This window comes from Lipotes vexillifer, unplaced genomic scaffold, assembly GCF_000442215.2.
Source record: "Lipotes vexillifer unplaced genomic scaffold, Lipotes_vexillifer_v1.1 scaffold657, whole genome shotgun sequence".
NCBI classification, from domain to species: domain Eukaryota; kingdom Metazoa; phylum Chordata; class Mammalia; order Artiodactyla; family Lipotidae; genus Lipotes; species Lipotes vexillifer.
The window spans coordinates 190,818-213,107 of record NW_006774518.1 but is presented as its reverse complement, the minus strand read 5'-3'; the positions used below and the strand labels follow the sequence as shown (position 1 = coordinate 213,107).

At 42.2% G+C, this 22,290-nt stretch overlaps 2 protein-coding genes across 2 annotated transcripts in view; both read left to right on the top strand.

The window, feature by feature from the left end:
• The first annotated feature begins 1,555 nt into the window (after window positions 1–1,555).
• MUC21 (mucin 21, cell surface associated) lies at window positions 1,556–10,150 on the top strand. Its single transcript, XM_007449256.1, has 3 exons — window positions 1,556–1,644; window positions 8,631–9,618; window positions 9,962–10,150. Exons 1-3 carry the CDS (start codon window positions 1,556–1,558, stop codon window positions 10,148–10,150), a joined length of 1,266 nt encoding a protein of 421 aa, XP_007449318.1.
• Window positions 10,151–10,702: 552 nt separating this feature from the next.
• The window catches only part of LOC103075330 (MHC class I polypeptide-related sequence A-like), a 40,694-nt gene continuing 29,106 nt past the window's right edge, over window positions 10,703–22,290 (top strand). Inside the window, 1 exon segment of the mRNA XM_082930844.1 lies at window positions 10,703–10,715. Coding sequence (XP_082786970.1) covers window positions 10,703–10,715 — 13 coding nt within the window.

Here is a 22,290-nt window from a genome sequence, read left to right as displayed (position 1 = left end):
AAAATTCACACACGAGCCACAAACGGCTGGCATAATTTGTTTGTTTGTTTGTTTTTTGCGGTATGCGGGCCTCTCACTGTGGTGGCCTCTCCCGTTGAGGAGCACAGGCTCCAGACGCGCAGGCTCAGCGGCCACGGCTCATGGGCCCAGCTGCTCCGCGGCACGTGGGATCTTCCCGGACCGGGGCACGAACCCGTGTCCCCTGCATGGGCAGGCGGACTCTCAACCACTGCGCCACCAGGGAAGCCCCATGGCTGGCATAATTTATAATCAACTTACTTGTGTTTCTTATTTCAGATCCTCTGATCCCTCCCTGTGGCAAGAACAAAATGTGACTCACCAGCCATGAACAATCCTCTAATTGTTTAAGATAAACATGTAATAATAATAACTAGCATTTTATTAACTGTTTACTAGGTGCAAGGTCCAGAACTAAAAGTGCAAGAGAGCATTGTTTCTCCTTAACTCTACTTAACCACCTTTGGGGCATGAACTCTTATTAACCCATTTTACAGGCTAGGACACTGGAGTCAGAGACTGAAGTAGCTTGCTGAAGATCACAGGGCGAGGTGCTGACAGAACTGGGGCTCTAATCGATGTCTGCTTCACAGGAGAGCCTGTTCTCTTAGACACAGTGTTTAAAGCTGGTTCTCCAACCTTCAGTTCTTAATGGGCCTTCCTTTATCTTAAAAAAAAATTCGAAGTATAACTTATAAGAAGTACACAGATCTCAAGTGTACAGCTTGATTAATTTAAAAATGTGTACACACCCAAATAACCACCATCCCGTTCAAAATATTGAACATTCCTATCATCTGAGTAGTTTCTGGTGTCCCCTCCCTGTCAATACCTGCCCAGCCAAAGGTAACTACTATTCTGACTTCTATTTTATGAACTTTCATAAGTTTCTTGTTTTTACCTTTCCTCATAGACATGCAACTTTCTTGGCTGATTAACTCAATGAAAGACTCCCTATTTCTGGGAGACTCTACTCTAGGTACAGGATGCAGATTTGCCAACATACAGAGCAATGATCGTAGCATTCACGTAGAGAGTATGCAAGTGCAATAATCAGGAAGTCTGTTGTCTCAGAGAAGCGAATAAATAAATAAATGAGAGGAAGAGAGACACATACAAAGAATGGACGAAAAGCAAAATTTTATGATTTTTGACAATCCAAGTTTTAATGATCTGAAAGAAAAGGATTTAACTCTAAAAATATATATTTTTTCTCTTTTAGAATGACTTTTCTTTTCCCCTGATAAACAGAGGCATTTATAAGCTCCATGACCACAGAATTGGCCTTGGTCTGGACCTGGACTCAGGATTGGGCTCTGGAATGTTCTATAGCCTAGAAAATGAACTGGTTCATGGAGGAGCATATGGCTCTGGACACAGGGTAGGCCATGGAGTGCGCCATGAATTAAGCCACAGCCAAGGGGGTGGTTATGGCATGGATCCTGGCAGGAATCATGGACATGGAAGAGGCCATGACAAGAGCCATGAAGTGGATCACAGAAGAGGCTGCCAAGGAAGACACAGAGGAAGGGGGAGTATGGACATAGACTGGATAATGCAGGGCACTCTGGAAAAGGAAATATCACAGAAGAAGGGGATCATGGAAGAGAAGGCAGTGGCCATAAAGTGGGTCAAGATGGGCTTCCAAAAGGTCTTCAGGGAATTGGCCATGGAGATGGTCATGAGCAAGGTCAAGAAAAGAGCCAGAGAAAAGATAGAGATCATAGAGGGTTTGACCAACAGGGCAGCCAGAAAAACAGAGAGTGTTTCTGGAGGAGGCCTGCAGCCTCATCAGATTTGGACCTGAGCTCAAGTAAAGATTCTCCCTAAGCTTAACCATAGCTCAGAACCTCTTAGGAAGTCACAGTGACCAACTGCACAACAGTTTCTCTTTGCTCTCCTAATGCACAAGTAATAACCTGTGCCCTTTCACTTTGGAATTCTTTTTTATTTCCTCATGACACAGTGTGACCAGTAGGAAGAAGGAAGATGTGATTACAGCCTTAAAAAACACAGCTCATACTATTTGTGGTAGCAAGATGACTTGCTTCCTTGTTTATCTGTTTGAGCATTCTTTCCCCTCCTTTTTCCCTTTGTTACTGAGTGCTTACTATGTGCTAAGCATTGTACTACATAATTTTAAATGCACTATCATTTAACAATTTTGAAATTTGTAATCTCAAAACAATCTTTTGAGAATTTCTACTTTTCTGGCAATATAGTGGACAAGATGCATTAACCACCCCCCTTAATGAAAGCAACAAAAATTACTGGATAAAATATTGAAAAAAATCTTTGTAACTATATCAATCAGCTGGGTAGATAGTATCAATTAGCTGGGTAGATAGTAGGTAATATTTAGATCAACAACCAAGAGAAGGCAGAGACTCAGAGAGGCTGAAGGAGAGCTCTGAACCAGCTGTCACACTGAGGGCATTTGCTGTATCTGGTGAATTTAAGCTTACCTTCTCACAGCCTCTTAGCACTTAGGGTACAGGAGACAAAGTCCAGGACCTGCATAAGGGGTGGAGTCTAATAGGAGACTCTAAAGAAAGCTGAGACCTAAAAGGGTTAAGGTTTCAGTGGTTAAACTAGAATGAAATTGTATTGCCCACCTTGCGCATTGGCGACTGAGACAAATGTCTGTCTCTAAACTTGACACTGAGTGGAGGGGAGTAAAAACCTCCCTTGAGAATTTGTAATTGCATAACATTCTTCATTTGGGTTTGTAGCTTCAAATCATACAAACTAGGTAGACAGAAAGCCATCTTTGACCTACACATGACCTCCAGGTCTCCTTCATCTTTGGGAAGATTCTCCCTCCCCACTTCTTTGTCTCTTCCAAATGCTATACGACAAGTAAGAAGAAAATCACTGCAACGTGCTACTATTAAAATCTCAAAATACACTTGGCATCTACATATTTATGCTCTTCCTTTGTCCTTTATTGTTGCGTGCTTATTATGCACCAAACACTGTGCTGTGCCTTTAAATACACGATCATTTACTTCTCAGAACAATCCAACGAGGACTTAAATTTCTGGCTCTATAATGGGCTACGTGTCTTAAAATATGCTGAAAAACTAAAAATGGTGTACTAAAAATTCTTCTTAAAAGTATCATTGAATCAGCAGGACAGTAAGGAATGCTAAAAGTAAAGACTAAGTTAAGGTAGGAACCTAAGGAGGTAAGAGTACTCAAGCCAACTTTTGCCCAACCAGTGAATTTAAGCTTCAGGTAGCACAACCTCAGTCAGACCAACCCAGGTGAGGACTCTTGTAGTAGACCTTCACATAAATCTGAAACCTTCAGGGAGAGTGTAAACTAAAACCAAACCCACCCCGGGACTTTCCCTGCTGGTACAGTGGCTAAGATTCCACGCTCCCAATACAGGGGGCCCAGGTTCAATCCCTGGTCAGGGAACTAGATCCCAAGTGCCGCAACTAAAGATTCTGCATGCCACAACTAAAAGATCCTGCATGCCGCAACGAAGATCCCGCGTGCTGCAACTAAGACCTGGTGCAGCCAAATAAATATTAAAAAACACAAACAAAAACAAACCCACCCCTCCTCTAAGGAAATGCAAGCAAAATTGCCTGTCTCTAAACTCAGTGCAAGGGAAGGGAGGATGGGGGAAGTACCTCTTGAGAAATAATTTGTAACCACAATACTTTACATGGTTTGCAGCCCCAAATCATGTAACCTAGGTAATTCAAAAGAGCTCAAGCATATAACTTAATTTAAAGGAATCTACAAGTGGTATTGTCTCCCTATGCTTGGCAAAAACATGCAAATTCACTGTGGAAGATCAGAACTCATCTTGGGTTTCAAAGGACTCATATAGATAACAACCCAAGAAAAATAAATTTACAGTCATAAATCTCAAATCAAAAATGAGGCACCATGAGTGAAAGCCAGCAAGAAACAAAACAAAACAAATAGACAACAGGATCAGATCCGCAAAAACTATAGATATTGTCATAGCTTTATGGTTGTCTACTAATATCCATTATCCATCTTTGAAAATAGAATTCTCAAGTTTTAGTTGAGCACATGTCCACCCAGCAAAGGACTATATTTCCCAGTCTCTCTTGCAGCTTACTGTAGCTGTGTGACTATATTCTTATGGTGTGTTAGTAGATAGCAATAACTTCTCATGAAGTTAAAAAACAAGATAGAATTAACATACTTGATAATGTTAGGGTTTGAACTGGGAGACAGGTAATAAGAATGAAAGAGTTCCAAGGTCCTTGTATTGTTTTGAAGGAGCATAAAGATATTAATTACATTTAGACTGATAAGTATGCATGTAAAATTTTTTTAGGATATCTCTAAAAGGTGAAATGTGGATTTGAATTCAGGACCTCTGCCTCCAATTAATTCTAGAGGGAAGAAAAGTTTTCTTTCTTAGAGTGCTGTTGGCTTTACAGCCACAGATTAGGATTGCTGGGAGTTCAAGACCCCACCTGTCACTGACTGGCCCCTCACACCTCAACCTCAGGAACCACTCATCACAGCCGCTAGGCACGTAAGCCTTTCTTAGCACACTCTGTCCCTCTTGACTCTCAGACTGACTTATTCCAAGCTCCTTCATGCCTCCAGCCACCTCCTGCTTGCCAGCTTCTTTCTAGCAGGTCTTACATGTCGGGGATACCCATTCACCTATAAATAATCTACCTGAGATGTCGCTTCTTCCACAAAGCTTCTCCTCATTGACAGGGAATGGAGACAGCTGACTTTGGTCATACAGACTGTGCACTGGAACTCCCTTCAATCCCACTCCCCTTACCCTAGCCATAAGAAGCCTTCCCCATAAACTCCCCAACCCTCCGCTCATTTGGGTCTCTTCAGTCTTGCTCATTTAGCTGACTGTGGGTCCTTTCTGCTGCTATACCTGCATCCAGACGCAACTTGAAGTTCCTAGAAGACTTGGACTAAGTAAGTATCTCCCTCCCCCAACAGACCTGAAGTCTCCTAATGTGGTGCCCGTGGTATACCTTGCTGAGAGATGCTTCATTAAAGCTGATGAGAAGGAACATCTGAAGGATCTCAGGGAAGAAAAGGTCCTATGAATTACTCCGAAAACAAACAAGACAGGAACCCCTATGGTTGAGAATCAAAAGGCGGCCCTTGTGGGAGTGGGGGAGGGAAGAATTGGGACTTTGGGATTAGCAGATGCAAACTATTATATATAAGATGGATAAACAACAAGGTCCTACTGTATAGCACAGGGAACTATATTCAATATCCTGTGATAAACCATAACGGAAAAAATATGAAAAATGTGGGAGTGGGGGAGGGAAGAATTGGGACTTTGGGATTAGCAGATGCAAACTATTATATATAAGATGGATAAACAACAAGGTCCTACTGTATAGCACAGGGAACTATATTCAATATCCTGTGATAAACCATAACGGAAAAGAATATGAAAAAGAATATATATATATATATATATATATATATAAAACTGAATCACTTTGCTGTGCAGCAGAAAGTAACACAACATTGTAAATCAAGTATACTTCAATAAAATTTTTTAAAGGGGGGGCCCTATACCACCCCTTTACCTGCTATGAGTGTGACAGGTGGCTTGTTCCTGCATATTCAACACTCTCCCCCACCCTCATCCCCCATGTGCCAGAGACCCCAAAGATGGCTACACGACCCATGGATCTCTCTTTTCCTGTTCAGTCATTGTGCATTGTTGAGTGCCTACTGCATGCTCAGCAATATACCGTCTGTCTTCTGCCCATATCCCAGGAGCCCAGATCCCTAGTTACTGCTCTCTTTGAGGTCTCTTTCCTTTTTTTTGATTCAAAGATGTTGGGTCCTACCCTTCAGCTCAGTCTATTAGGGCTTCTTCCGTGCTAAAAGCAGGCACACAGGACTTCCTGACCAGGAAACAAAGTCTTGAACTGGAACAGGTTTCTGGCCCTATTTTTGCCTAAAGGGTGGGTCTCTTCCACTCTGACAACCTTGATCTGCTTATTGCATTCTACTTCCTGCTCAAACCCATCCCAGTGCCCTGCCTAGTATGATCATGTCATTCTCCTTTCTCACCTTCCTGTTGAACCCCAGTCTATTCCTTCCCAGGCTCAATATTGTTTTGTTACCTGCTCATAGTTGGCAGAAGAAGAAGGCAACTTCCCAACCCCTCCCTTATATGAAGCTATAAAGGCTCCTGCAGCTCTTCCATGATAAAGAAAGAGGCAACAACATTGTGTGGAGGAAGCTCAAGAAGCCCAGGCATCCAGTCTCCCAGCCCGATAAGCTCCAGATTCTTTCCAAGAACACATACGTAGTAGACCCAAGCTCCTGGAAGCTCCAGCCTTTATCTCTTCACCTTGAACTCTCCTTTCTCAAGAATATTGTTCTTTGCCTTCTAGGTCTTGGCCACATTTGGGATCCAAACATCTTTTTTACCAGCCACAAAGAGGCAGATCAAGATGCAGAAAAGAAACATTTGCCTTACGTACTGGTTACTGTTGCATCTCCTACTTTTGGAATATGGTGAGTGCTTTTCTTTAAAGGTGGATGGTCTGTGAACTTTTGAGGGATTGTGGGAGATGATGACCGGCACTAGGAATAACTGGTTCTCCGCCATAGAGTGAGGGTCATCATTTCACCCCAATCGCTTCAGTCTAATTAGGTATCACCTGGGAGGCAGTCAGAGCACAGTGGTTAAAACTGTGGACTCTGGTCTCCAATTGCCTACGTTTGAATCAAAGCTCCATCTGTTACCGGTACACTTTGGATGAGTTAACTTCTCTGTGCCTCCATTTCTACATCTATAAAATGGTAATAACCTGTGAGATATGGCTGGGGTTTAAATATTAATAACAAGAAGAGTCGACTGTTATTTTAAAATATCACTCTTCTATATTATAAAAACTTAATTTTTCTCGTGTCCTTAACCCCTATTCCACAATCAGCCTCAGTCAGCCTCAGGCCAAGGAGAAAAGGATTTAAGTCAAAACTAACTCCCACTCTGCTCCGCACCTCTGACACTCTATTAAATGCTCCTCGGGCTGTCTCCTATTGTGCAACTAGGAAGCATGACTTCTTAAAGAATTCTTTTTTTCTTTTTTTGGGGGGGCAGTGCCACACGGCTTGCACAATCTCAACTCCCCAACCAGGGACTTAACCTGGGCCACAACAGTGAAAGTGCCAAATCCTAACCACTAGACCATCAGGGTACTTCCCTGAGAATTCATCATTTTGAATCAAAATTAGCCCTCATACAGTTTTTTTTTTTTTTTTTTCGGTACGCGGGCCTCTCACTGTTGTGGCCTCTCCTGTTGCGGAGCTCAGGCTCCGGACGCGCAGGCTCAGCGGCCATGGCTCACGGGCCCAGCCGCTCTGCAGCATGTGGGATGTTCCTGGACTGGGGCACGAACCTGTGTCCCCTGCATCGGCAGGCAGACCCTCAACCACCGCGCCACCAGGGAAGCCCCACCCTCATACAATTTTGACTCAACTATTCTATTCTCCAAAACTTCTCAAATCAAATCCACTCCCTCTTTCACGTCACCCCTACTTTTGTTCATCTCAGTTTCTTATTTAGTTCTACTCACGATTCTAACCTTAACTCCAATTTGTACCCCATTGCAGATTTTAGGGGGCCTTCCCCAAATAGAGCTAAACTCTAATACTATGTTAGTTCAAATAAGCTACACACATGTGGGATGAGGTGCTAGGCACTCATGTCCAAATTAATAGTAAAATGAGCCACAAATGAGATAAATTTTGTTTATCTGGGGAGGCTGAGCATCTTTGTCCTTCAAGGTAGTGAGAGGCAAAAAATAGGCACAACCTTAACTCTAGCTGAGCCTTCAAGAAGGTGGAAATGCTTCTCTATACCTGTAGATCTTGATTTGCAGACTTTAATCCTGGGAGATCTTATATATTTAACTTACATATAACTTGCTCTTTTCTAACCTTTGCCTTGTAATCAGGAGCCTGTGGAACTTTAATGCATATGTAATCACCCAGATACCTAGGCCTATCTCACACTCTGATTCATTTAGTCTGGAGTGGTTTGCCTAGAAATCTTTATTTTCAACAAGGTCCCCAGATAATTCTAATATAGGTGTTTTCTGAATAACACTCGGAAATATTTTCCAAGAAAGAAGCAATACCACTTTAATAATGAATGAATCAATATACACTAGTTTCACCTGGGTTCTACAACTCCTTTATAATACTTTTTATCTGTGTTGAATATTGTACAGCAGATGATGGAATAAGCTTACTATCAGTGAAATTAGGTCATGTAACCCTGGTGTTGGGGGTGGATGTGGAGGGTGACTTAGCATGGAAGCTAAAAGTGCAGATTCAATGGCCTGGGTTCAAATGACTGTTTTACTACTTACTAGCTATGCAAACTTGGGCAAGTGTCAACATTTCTAAGCCTCAATTTTTTCATCTTAGCTGTTGATAATAATAATATCTATTTCATTGGGCTGTAGTGAGCATTAAATAGAATTATCCATGTAACGAGTTTAACCAACCATTGAGCAGAAAATATATATGCTCAATATATGTCATCATTTATGATTATCATTAGGCATAACCTCCATTAGTGGGAGCACACCTAGCCCAACTTCCAGTGAACCCACCACAGACAACACTGGATCCAGTGCAACCTCCAGTGGGACTAGGACAGCCTCCAACACTATACCCAGCATGACCTATGGTGATACCAGCACAGCCACCAACTCTGGATCCCAAGTGACTTCCAGTGGATCCAGGACAACCTCCAATACTGAAACCAGCATGACCTCTGGAGGGACCAGCGCAACCTCCAATACTGGATCCAGCATGACCTCTGGAGGGAGCAGCACATCTGTCAACACTGGATCCAGCACAACCTCTGGGGGGACCAGTACAGCCTTCAATACTGGATCCAGCCTGACCTCTGGAGGGACCAGCACAACCTCCAATACTGGATCCAGCCTGACCTCTGGAGGGACCAGCACACCTGTCAACACTGGATCCAGCGCAACCTCCAGTGGGACTAGGACAGCCTCCAACACTATACCCAGCACGACCTATGGTGGTACCAGCACAGCCACCAACTCTGGACCCCAAGTGACCTCCAGTGGATCCAGCACAACCTCTAATACTGAAACCAGCATGACCTCTGGAGGGACCAGCGCAACCTCCAATACTGGATCCAGCCTGACCTCTGGAGGGACCAGCACACCTGTCAACACTGGATCCAGCACAACCTCTGGGGGGACCAGTACAGCCTTCAATACTGGATCTAGCATGACCTCTGGTGAGACCAGCACACCTGCCAATATTGGTTCCAGTATGACCTCCAGTGAGACCAGCATAACCTCCAGTACTGGATCCAGCACAACCTCCAGTGGGACCACCACGGCCTCCAACACTGGATCCAGTGCAACCGCAGGAGGCTCTGGTACACCTTTGACAATTGAAACAATCACAACTTCCAACAGTACTAGCACAAGTGCTGGAACTACAGTGAATGAAGGGCCCAGTGGGTCCCTGAAGCCATGGGAAATCTTCCTCATCACTCTGGTCTCGGTTACAGTGGCTGTGGGATTCTTTGTTGGGCTCTACTTCTGTGTGGTGAATGCCTAATATATAGGAAATTGCCTGGGGGGAAGGAATAGGGAAATAAACTATGAATAGTAGGGCCACCAAGTTAGGGATGAGTAGGGAGGAAAGAAAAATCACGAGAAAGTTACGAAAGAGACATAGCAAGTTAGAACCAGAGGAGCCAATCAATGTGCAGAGGAAGCTATTGACTTGTGGGAAAGGGGAGCAAAAGAAGAAATAAAGACGGTGGAAGGACTGCTGAATGAGGGAAATGGTTTAAAGGGAGAGAAGATTCCAGAAGGAGTCCCTGGTGAAGGCTTCTCGGGGGTGGGGGGGAATCCAATTCTGAAATGATTCTGCCTTCTTTTTCTAGAGAAACTCCCTGTCCCTGAGAAATGTCTTTGACACAGCTGTCTATCCACTCCATGGCCCAAACCTCGGCCTAGGCCCTGGAGGGAATCACACAGTCCACCACCGGTCTAGGTGGAGCCCTAATCGATTCTGGAGGAGACCAGTATCCTCAGTGGCCATGGAGCTGAGAGAGAGCCACAGTGGGCTCTAAGTGGCTGCTGAAGCCAGAGAGCCACATTCCTCAAAGAGGAACCCAGCCTGGGGGACCAGAGATCTGAGTGTCCTTTCATTCGTCCCCAGGAGTCCCCTCCCAGCTTTGTTTGGGTCTCTGCCAGCCTTGGGAAAGACACTTCCTCCCTCTCTCTTGCTTTTGCCAGACACTGGAAAGAGTAGACTCTGCTGGTCATTTAGCTAAGAAATAAACACATACAAACTGTATCACAGAGAGAACCTGTGTGTGCACACAAGTGGGTGTCTGCTGCGCCGAGTTGAATTTCCCGGTTGTATGAGAGAACCCCATGCTAGAATCCACTTGGCATTCAGAATCCACAGTAAAATCCAGAGACATCATCCATATCTGTCCCTTTTTTCTAATGCTTCTTGCCCCAAGCAGGAACCCTGTGCCCCCAAGAATCTCCCAGACTGAGAGGGGAATTGAACTGGGAGAGATGAGAAGGGAGGGCAGGTGCCCGGATCCTACAGGCTCATGGATTAAGCCTGTGGTAGGTAGAGATTATGTTGTAGCACATGCAGAACCCAGAGCATGACAGGAGAAGGTATGCTGTTGGGTGGGGGGAGGGGCGGGGAGGGAGGTCACTCAAAGTCACAGTTTCCAGGCCATTTACATTTGCTCTAGACCTGGGTTATTTGTAAGAATGAAGGTGTTGGTTGATACTCTCACTCTCAGTGCTGCCTTTGGAAGCAGAGAGAAAGTGCTTCCTGTTTTTATCAAGGGAAAGACTTCCTGGCCTGCTAAGATTTCCTTTCAAGAGGGTTATGGCAGAGACACCTGGGGTAAAGCCTGAGATTCTCATGAATTCCCCTCCCACAAAGGCTGCACATACCCCTTTCATGGTCTAGGATAGAAGGCTCTCTGATCCTACAGGTCTTGGAGGACAGAGGCGAGCTGCTTTGAAAGGCTGGGTTGCTCTGAATCCATGAGGCCAGTGACACAACTTCCACCCGGGACAGAGGCCTCAGGAGAGAATTAGCAGGTTGTTGGTGGGTTCACCCCACCTCACAGCAGTGGGAACTGCTCTGCCTTCCACCACTCATTGGGTTTCTCAAGTGTCAGCAAACCAGACGGTTGATCCTAGTCAGTGAGGCCATGCTGAGCCATGTACAGGCCCATCATCATCATCATCATCATCATCATCATTATCTTACCTACAGGGATCCAGCAACCGGAAGGAGAAGCTGAGTTGAACCCCCTAGAAAGTTGCCTCCCACTGGTGTGAACTGTGGAAAGCATAATGTGAAAAACGTGAAAATAAAGCAAGGGAGTCCATTTAGATAATTTTTAAATGTAAAACATGCATTTTCAAGTTTAAAATTGTAATAGACAAATTCAAAGATGATGGTTGAGAATAAAGTTAGTTATTTAGAAGAGCAAGTGGAGAAAGCAGCTCAATTAGATACAACAAACCAGAGATGAAAATCACTGACATAGAGAATAGAAGACTCTTGGAGGATTGATTCAGGAGGACTAACACACAAGTAGTAAGATTCAAAACAGAGAAAAAAGGAAGAGATAGACCAGAGGAAGTAAAAGGCTGTAAAAATATTATTACCCAGCAGGCATATCGTGTAGATAAAAATTTTGATTTCCAAAGATAAACAGCAATGGGCACTTTGAGACAGTGGGAGATGAAAAGAGATGAAACCACGGTGAGTAAGTAATTCAGCTTGTGGTTAATTGACATGGTTACACTGTGAACATCTCGCTACTCCCAGAAACTGGAGTGTGTACATAGAGTTAGGAAGCATCATGACTCAACTTCTATCATGGGATCTGCTTACATGGACGAAACATGTTTTAACCCAACAAAGCCCCAGCTCACCAAGGAAGTTTGACCCAAGCAGAGGTCTAGGAAGTTGACAGGATTAAGCGCTTTTGCACTGTTGGCCTAGTGCAATGATCTTTAAATGGAGTCTGCCCATACCCTTGGAGGTATATGAAGACTTTCTAAAGAGTATTATGCAGGTGTGGGATATTTTATGGGAATCATCTTCCAGATCTTCAACTTCGATATGTATTTTGTGGCTGTGGTCAAAGCATCTGCTAGTTATACTTTTCTAGCTTTCCTTCTATAGCCACCCACCCACCTTTTACATTCTAGCTCCTATATTATTATGGTGGATTTCCCTAGGTGCAAAAAATTCCAGGGTGCAAATAAAGGGATAACTCAAAATCTCTTCTAATTTAGTCATTGTATACCCAGAGTAGGGCTTCATGTTTTCCCTTGCCTCACATAAATTCCTATTAGGGGCTAAAAGAAGTGTAATAAACGGGGAAGTTTTGTACATGTTAAGATGTTATTTATTCAGATATATTGTAGAGTGAGGTAGCAGGGGTGATAAAGATTTCTGCTTAACAATCTCTTCTCTTTCATCTCCTGTCAAAGAATACATCCTTCTGTGGGAGCAACTTATGAAAGCAGAGCTGTCATCAGTATGCTGTCATCAGTATGAAATAATAAGAGTGGCAGTTCCTTGTTTAACCTAGGTGAAAACCCTATGGCAAATCAACCCACCTTATCTGTCTGTCTACCTATTTTAGAATATTCAAGATTTGTAAAACTTTGCTGGGAGATAGCAACTTACTATGAAGCACGCTTCCCTGGCTTATACACCGTTCTCCATAAGGAGAAACTGTGTCTCATTCAAGAGTTTCTTGGTTTAGATCACAGTTGGATATTTTGCATGATTTTCAAGGAGAAAGACATTATAAGTTGTACATTTACTTCCAGCTGATTAATTTATATCTTTTAAAAAATATATTTATTTATCTGTGCTGGGTCTTTAGTTGCGGCAGGCGGGCTCCTTAATTGTGGCTTGCCAGCTCTTTAGTTGTGGCATGCGAACTCTTGGTTGTAGCATGCATGTGGGATCTAGTTCCCTGATGAGGGAACGAACCTGGCCCCGCTGCACTGGGAGGGCAGAATCTTAACCACTGCACCGCCAGGGAAGTCCCTAATGTTTTATCTTAAGACGAAAGGAAGATCCAGAAGCTGTACAGCATACCTGCTAAGAGCACAGATTGAAGAACTAGAATTTCCGGTTTTAAATCTAAGCTCAGCGTGGCCTCCCACAAATTTCTTCACTTTCCTGGGTCTCAGTTTGCTTATCTGCAAAACTGAGGGTGATAACAGTACCCAATTCATGAGATTGCTGTGAAGCCCTTAGAATAATACATTTGGTAGCACTCTATAAGTTATGTTATTATTTTTTATATTGGGAAGGTTCATGTTGCACATTTTCTTGAAAATATGGAAAAACATTGCAGAGTTGGAGAAGGGGGAAAGATAAAAACATTGCATAAGAAAAACATTTTCATTTACTTTTCACCAAAATGTTATTGAGGGCTGAGAAATTTAACACTTACAAGCCACAGGAAATTTTTTTTACGTTTACAAACATATCTTTTGGTGCAGAGAAGCATGGTAGGTTGATCAACAAAAATCTTACAAGCAAAAAATATTACAGTAGAATAATGTAGGGGAAGTAATATCAAGGCAGAATAACAGGGGTAGAAACCAGAGAGGATAGGAGACAAAAACGGCCTGATGAGGCGCAGAGGTTTCCAGAGCTCAGCCAGAGCTCACAGGCTTTCTAAAATTCCTTGTGGAGGCTGAGAGAGCTGTCCCCGCACACCAGTTCCAGACCGCATTCTACATTCAGATTTTCACCTGGACTTGCTCCCCTATTCCAATGTATTTTCTTTTTTTGCAGTACGTGGGCCTCTCACTGTTGTGGCCTCTCCCGCTGCGGAGCACAGGCTCCGGACGCGCAGGCTCAGCGGCCATGGCTCACGGGCCCAGCCACTCCGCAGCATGTGGGATCTTCCCGGACCAGGGCACGAACCCGTATCCCCTGCATCGGCAGGCGGACTCTCAACCACTGTGCCACCAGGGAAGCCCTGTATTTTCTTGTTGTTCTGAATTTTTTATTTTACATTTTTTGTTATAGAGAGGTACATTAAACAATGTGTGGAAGATGGCAGGGTATAAATGATGAAGACTGCTCCAACTATACATTATTCCTTTTAAACTCTAAAATATCCTCGAATTATAGGGCACCACAGACTCACTTCCACTGGTTTTCTCCTAAACATGCTGGCACTCTCTTATTCAAAACCAAGAGGTAATAGCAATAATAATGGTAGCTAGTATTCATTAAGCACTTACTTTGTGGCAGGTACTATGTGAGCATTTTACATGTGGTATTTCATTTTATGTCCCCAATAACACTATGGGGAAAGTGTTATTATTATCTTCATTTCATATACAAGGACACTATTCATACATAAGGACACTATTCACATTTCATATGCAAGGAGATATAAAGAGGTTAACAAACTTACTGAAGGGCACACAGCAGAGAACTCAACCCAGGATCTTTTAATTTCAGGAATCCATGCTTTTAACTGAAAGGCTATATGTTGGATTTCAAAACTGTGGCTCATCCAGAAAAGTTATACCTGGTCTCACAAACATGCATTTCCTTAGTAATACAATGACGGATTCCTGTTCTTTGGTGGCCCATCCCCTGAACACTGGGATGTTGATTTATTTTTGCTTTGCAAATTCCACCACATTATATTGGTACAGCATAGTAAATTAGAATATAGACACAGTGAGGTTATTATTTTATTTGATTTTTTCCTTATGTTGATGTTTTCACAATGAGAAATAAAAGATAACACATGGATATGAAGAGAGACACAGAGAAGTAAAAAGATTAGGAAGAAAAAAATTTAATGGGTTCTCTTAAAAAGTGAAAATCTGTTTCCTTTGCTGTGCAGAAGCTTTTAAGTTTAATTAGATCACATTTGTTTATTTTTGTTTTTATTTCCATTACTCTATGTGATGTATCCAAAAAAAAATATTGCTGTGATTTACACCAAAGAGTGTTCTGCCTATGTTCTCCTCTAGGAGTTTTATAGTATCTGGTCTTACATTTACATGTTTAATCCATTTTGAGTTTATTTTTGTATATAGTGTTAGAGAATGTTCTAATTTCATTCTTTACATGTAGCTGTCCAGTTTTCCCAGCACCACTTATGAAAAGACTGTCTTTTCTCCATTGTATATTCTTGCCTCCTTTGTCATAGATTAATTGACCATATAAATGTGGGTTTATTTCTAGGCTTTCTATCCTGTTCCATTGATCTATGTGTTTGTTTTTGTGCCAGTACCATACTGTTTTGATTAGTGTAGGTTTGTAGTATAGTCTGAAGTCAGGGAGCCTAATTCCTCCAGCCCCATTCTTCTTTCTCAAGATTGTTTTGGTGGGCTTCCCTGGTGGCGCAGTGGTTAAGAATCTGCCTGCCAATGCAGGGGACAGGGGTTCGATCCCTGGTCTGGGAAGATCCCACATGCCGCGGAGCAACTAAGCCCGTGCACCACAAATACTGAGCCTGCACTCTAGAGCCCACAAGCCACAACTACTGAGCCCGTGTGCCACAACTACTGAAGCCCGTGTGCCTAGAGCCCATGTTCCGCAACAAGAGAAGCCACCACAATGAGAAGCCCGTGCACCACAACGAAGAGTAGCCCTGCTCGCCAAGACTAGAAAAAGCCCACGTGCAGCAATGAAGACCCAATGCAGTCAAAAATAAAAAATAAAATAAAATAAAAAAGATTGTTTTGGCTATTCAGGGTCTTTTGTGTTTCCATACAAATTAAAAAATTTTTTGTTCTAGTTCTGTGAAAAATGCCAGTGGTAACTTGATAGGGATTGCATGAATCTGTAGATTGCCTTGGTTAGTGTGATCATTTTAACAATACTGATTCTTCCAATCCAAGAACACGGTATATATTTCCATCTGTTTGTGTCATCTTCAGTTTCTTTCATTGTGTCTTATAGTTTTCAAAGTACAGGTCTTTTGCCTCCTTAGGTAGGTTTATTCCTAGGTATTTTATTCTTTTTGATGCAATGGTAAATGGGATTGTTTCCTTAATTTCCCTTTCTGATCTTTCATTGTTAGTATATAGAAATGCAACAGATTTCTGTATATTAATTTTGTATCCAGCAACTTTATCAAAGTCATCAATGAGCTCTAGTAGTTTTCTGGTAGTGTCTTTAGGATTTTCTATGTATAGCATCATGTCAGCTGCAAACAGTGACAGTTTTACTTCTTCTTCTTCAGTTTGGATTCCTTTTATTTCTTTCCCTCCTCTGATTGCTGTGGCTAGTACTTCCAAAACTATGTTGAATAAAAGTGGCTAGAATGGGCATCCTTGTCTTGTTCCTGATCTTTGAGAAAATGCTTTCAGCTTTTCACCTTTGAGTATGATGTTAGCTGTGGGTTTGTCACATATAGCCTTTATTATGTTGAGATATATTCCCTCTATGCCCACTTCCTGAAGAGTTTTTTTTATCATAAATGTATGTTGAATTTTATCAAAAGCTTTTTCTGCATCTGTTGAGATAATCATATGGTTCTTATTCTTCAGTTTGTTAATGTGGTGTATCACATTGATTGATTTGCTGATATTGAAAAATCTTTGCATACCTGGGATAAATCCCACTTGATCATGGTGTATGATCCTTTTAATATATTGTTGGATTCAGTTTGCTAGTATTTTGTTGAGGATATTTGCATCTATGTTCATCAGTGACACTGGCCTGTAATTTTCTTTTTGTGTGATATCTTTGTCTGGTTTTGGTATCAGGGTGATGATGGCCTCATAGAATGGGTTCAGAAGTGTTCTTTCCTCTGCAATTTTTTGGAAAAGTTTTAGAAGAATAGGTGTTAACTTTTCTCTAAATGTTTGGTAGAATTCACCTGTGAAGCAATCTGGTCCTGAACTTTTGCTTGTTGGGAGTTTTTAAATTACTGATTCAATTTCAGTACCAGTAATTGGTCTGTTCATATTTTCTATATCTTCCTGGTTCAGTCTTGGGAGATAGTACCTTTCTAAGAATTTGTCCATTTCTTCTAGGTTGTCCATTTTATTGGCGTATAATTGCTCTTAGTAGCCTCTTATGATCCTTCGTATTTCTATGGTGTCAGTTGTAACTTCTCTGTTTCATTTCTGATTTTATTGATTTGGGGCCTCTCCCTTTTTTTTCTTGATGAGTCTGGCTAAAGGTTTATCAATTTTGTTTACCTTTTCAAAGAACCATCTTTTAGTTTCATTGATCTTTTCTATTTTTTTTTTAGTCTCTATTAAACTTAAAAGCTTTTGCACAGAAAAAGGAACCATGAACAAAACAAAAAGATAACCTACAGATTGGGAGAAAATATTTGCAAACAATACTACCAACAAGGGGTTAATTTCCAAAATATGCAAACAGCTCATCCAACTTAATACCAAAAACCAAACAACCTAATCAAAAAATGGGCAGAAGACTTAAATAGATATTTCTCCAAAGAAGACATACAGATGGCCAATAGGTACATGAAAAGATGCTCACATTGTTAATTAGTAGAGAAAAGCAAATCAGAACTACAATGAGGTGTCATCTCACACCAGTCAGAATGGCCATCATTAAAAAGTCTACAAATAATAAATGCTGGAGAGGGTGTGGAGAAAAAGGAACCCTCTTACGCTGTTGGTGGGAATGTAATTGGTACAGCCACTATGGAGAACAGTATGGAAGTTCCTTAAAAAACTAAAAAGGCAGTTACCATATGATCCTGCAATCCCACTCCTGGGCATATATCTGGAGAAAACTCTGATTCGAAAAGATACATGCACCCTAATGTTCATAGCAACACTATTTACAATAGCCAAGGCATGGAAGCAACCTAAATGTCTATCACAGATAAATGGATAAAGAAGATGGTATACACACACACACACACACACACACACACACACACACACACACAGTGGACTATTACTCAGCCATAAAAAAGAATGAAATAATACCCTTTGTAGCAACATGGATGGACCTAGAGATTATCATATTAAGTGAAGTTAAGTCAGACAGAGAAAGACAAATATATGATATCACTTATATGTGGAGTCTAAAAAAATGACACAAGCGAACTTATTTACAAAACAGAAATAGACTAACAGACTTATCGTTACCAAAGGGAACGTCAGGGGGAGGGAGATAAATTAGAAGTTTGGATTAACATATACACACTACTATATATAAAACAGGTAAACAACAAGGACCTACTGTATAGCACAGGGACTATATTCAATAACATATACACACTACTATATATAAAACAGGTAAACAACAAGGACCTACTGTATAGCACAGGGAACTATATTCAATATCTTGTAATAACCTATAATGGAAAAGAATCTGATAAAGAATATATATAGTATATATTATATATATAGGTATAACTGAATCAATTTTCTGTACACTTGAAACAAACACAACATCGTAAATGAACTATACTTCAATTTTTAAAAATCCTCAAAGCAGGAACAATATGGAAAAGGACAAACCATTCATTTTTATGCCTCTGACCTTTTAATATATATCTTCTACAATACATTTGCTGTGCTTTGCTTTGCTTACTGTTATTAATTTTAATTTCAGTTTCAGTAAAATAAAGATATATACCTGAAAAAAAAGTGAAAGTCTGTGATTTCAGTCAACCAGGTGGATTGTGAAATGTGAGAGGAGTACTCTCTTAAAATATCCACATCTTTCTCTTTTAGAGGGATACTCTTCTGCCTCTAAGAAACATTGACACTTATTACACCCATGACCTTGGCCTGGGTCCTTTGTTCTGCAGCCTCTACAATAAACTGAGCCATGGAGGGGCCTGTGGCCTTGGCCATGAAGAAAGCTACAATGTGGGCCATGAAATGAGCCACAGTCATGAAGATGATTGTGGAAATGAGTCATCAAGGTGTCTTCTGTGGAAGCCATGATGGAAACCACAGGCCTGGGGCCATGAAAGAGACCATGGAAAAGGCCACACCAGTGACAACCACAGGGCGGACCTTAGAGGAGGTCATTGAAGAGGGCATGGCTATGGACACTGGATAATGGGAGACATTCTAAGGGAGGAAACCTTGGTGGAGGAAAGGGTCATGGAGGAGAAGACAAAGAACAATGACGGGGGAGTGAGTCAAGATGGGAGACCAGAATGTTCCCAGAGAATAGCCATAGGTTATGGCCTGGGTCAAGGACAGGACCAAGGAAAGCCTCTCCATGTCTGACCAACAAGGTTACTCAGGTAGTGTATTGTTTTGGAAGAGACCCACAGCCTCATCAGGCTTAGAGTGATGTCAAGTAAATGTATTCCCTTGGCTCTCCCCATAACTCAGAATCCCAGGATCAAGGAGGTTGCTTGACAGGGCATGGGGATGGGCACAGTGACTACTCTTATGGCAGCTGCTTCCTCATCTTCCCTCCACCCAGGTCACTTCAATGCCCTCCAGAGCTTGACTTTGTCCTTAAGAAGAGTCTTCCTCCCTTCTTGTGTCTCCTCCAGATGTTGTGTGATGAAGAAGAAAATTACTAGACAGTCTAAGATATGAAGATACTCTAAAAAATAAAAGTTTATTAATGTATGTTGTAACCAGATGAAATGCTTATCTTTTAAACTTTGTGTTTGTTTTGCTTTTGTACTTTGCTTCTGAGTGACTTCTGTGAGTTTTTTAATATACCACCATTTAATCTTCACAACAACCCTATGAAGTTCAGATTGTAATCCCCACTAAAAAGATGAGAAAAGTGCTAATAGATGAGTAAACCTGCACTGTAAAACAAGTCCTATAACTCTAACTGGTTGTAGAGAAAACATCTTTCTACTTAGAAATGTTATTGGGATGTTTACCCTTAGAGCAGGATGCTGAGATCCCAATACCGACTTGTCACTGACCACACTCCTCATCCATCCCCCACATGGGACTTCCTATCGCAGACAGTGGGCAGATCAACTACGAAGCCCTTTCCTAGGGCATCCTAGAATCTAGATTCCTGACCATTCCCCATCCAACACCACATTTTCTACCACATTCCATTCTCTTCCTGCTTTTAAAACTCAGTCATTCACAGTTCTCTCATATCTTAGATATAAGCTCCAAAATAACACAAATTTATTTGTTTTGTTTACTGGAGTACAATGTCTGGCACATAGTAGGAAATCACTAAATATTTGTGGGATGAATCTTCATCTCCTGCTTGTCAGCTCACTTCCATCAGGACTCACACGCAGTGAATATTCTTTCACCCAAACATTTAAAGAATCTGAAATTCAGCGGAATTTAGGGGAATTCCCTGGCATCCAGTGGTTAGGACTATGTGCTCTCACTGTCGAGGGCCTGAGTTTGATCCCTGGTCAGGGAACTAAAATCCCACAAGCCGCATGGCGCTCCAAAAAAGAAAAAAAGAACCTGAAATGGTTCCTCTTCCAGGAAGCCTCCACGGCTGGAGGGGGTAGAGACAGCTTGTTTTGATTACACATAGTATCATATTAGAACTCAAATTTTTAATGATGGCTATGCTGCAGAAATCCTGAAATTTTAACAATTTGGAGTCCTTGCAAACAGGTATACATTGACAGTGGTACACCACTGGTCCCATCTCCTCAACAGCCCAAGCCCCGCTCTCCCCACCCCCACCTCCCATACCTCAGAGATCCCAGAGTCTATCCGTGAGTCTCTCTTCCCACCTCATTCAAGATGTGTGCCTACCACATGCTCACCAGCACCCAGAGGTCCGGGCCGCCGTCCCCATTCACAGTGAATCTCACTTTATGTGTCCTTCCAACTAAGGTTTGCTCATCAAGTCTACCTTCCCACACCCTGCCCCCACACAGTTATCCCAGTTACTCAGGACTTCTCTCCAGGAAACAAGGTCTTGAGCTAGAACAGGTTTTTAGCCCCACCCCTGCCTCAGAGGATGAGTCCCCTCCACTTTGACAACATGATCCCTTTGAACTGTACGACTTCCTGCTCCTCCCAAGGCCCTGCCTAATGCGACCATGTCACTCTCCATTCTCACGGATCTCCTGGCCTCTATACCTCTCCTCTCTGAGTTCAGGTATTCTGTTACCTGCCCACAGCTGGAAGAACAACAGGTCATATACCCAGCTCCGGCCCAACCCAGATGACGCCATAAAGACCTTCTTTGAAAGAGAAAGAAAGAGGTGACATTCTGTGGAGGGATCCTAAGGGACCAGGCATCCAGCGTCCCCAGTCTGCAACCCCAGGTGCTGCCTACTGGTGTTTTTCTTCCCATTGTAGGCCCATTCTTTGGAGACCAAAACCCCCAGAACTCCAGCCTCAGATCTCCAACTTGAGACTCTTCTTTTTCAAGACCCTCAGTTCTTTTTCTTTCCTTTCTAGGCCTAATCATATCTGGGACTCAGGAACGCTCCTTTCCAGGCTTGCAAGGCAGAGAATCTCAAGATAAAGAGAAAAACATTTTCCCTTGAATGCTGGCTGTTGTTTCATCTTCTACTACTTTTAGGAAATAGTGAGTAATTTTGTTTAAAAGAAGATAATCTTGAAGCTTGAGTAGTGTTTGGGGGAAGTGTTGTCCAGTCCTGGGATGCACACTCTTCCTGTTAGCTCTCATTCTCATCAAAGAAGTAAGGACCAATATTTTGCTCTATTCTCTTCAATCCACCCCAGCATTTGTTCTCTATTCTGTTCCCAGTAACAACTCTTCTGCCCAGAAGTCTGGACTATTTCTTCTGTAATCAACAAATCCCAAATACAGATGCATTGGAGTTGGAAGGGATCTTAAAGTTAATGCCTGATAACCCACAGTAGGCAAGAATCCATTTCCAACATCTCTGACAGCAGTCACCTTCCCTCTAATTAAACTTGTCAGGAGGCTGTTCCACACTTGCACAGATTGAATTTTTTCTAGAATTTGCCCCTCCTTGACTTTGACTCATTTGTTTATGCCCCTGAACAAAACAAAACAAATCTATTCCCTGTGCATAGGCCAGCTTCCCATCTCAATTTCTCACTAAGTTTCTCTCTCTCTCTCTCTCTCTCTCTCTCTCTCTCTCTTTTTTTGCTGCACCACGCAGTTTGTAGGATCTTAGTTCCCAGACCACGAATTGAACCCATGTCCTTGGCAGTGAAAGCACGGAGTCCTAACCACTGAACTGCCAGGTAATTCCCCTAGTTTCTCTCTTGACTCTGACCACAACCCTAATCAGAGGCATTAACAAGAAGTTTTTGGACTCTTTCC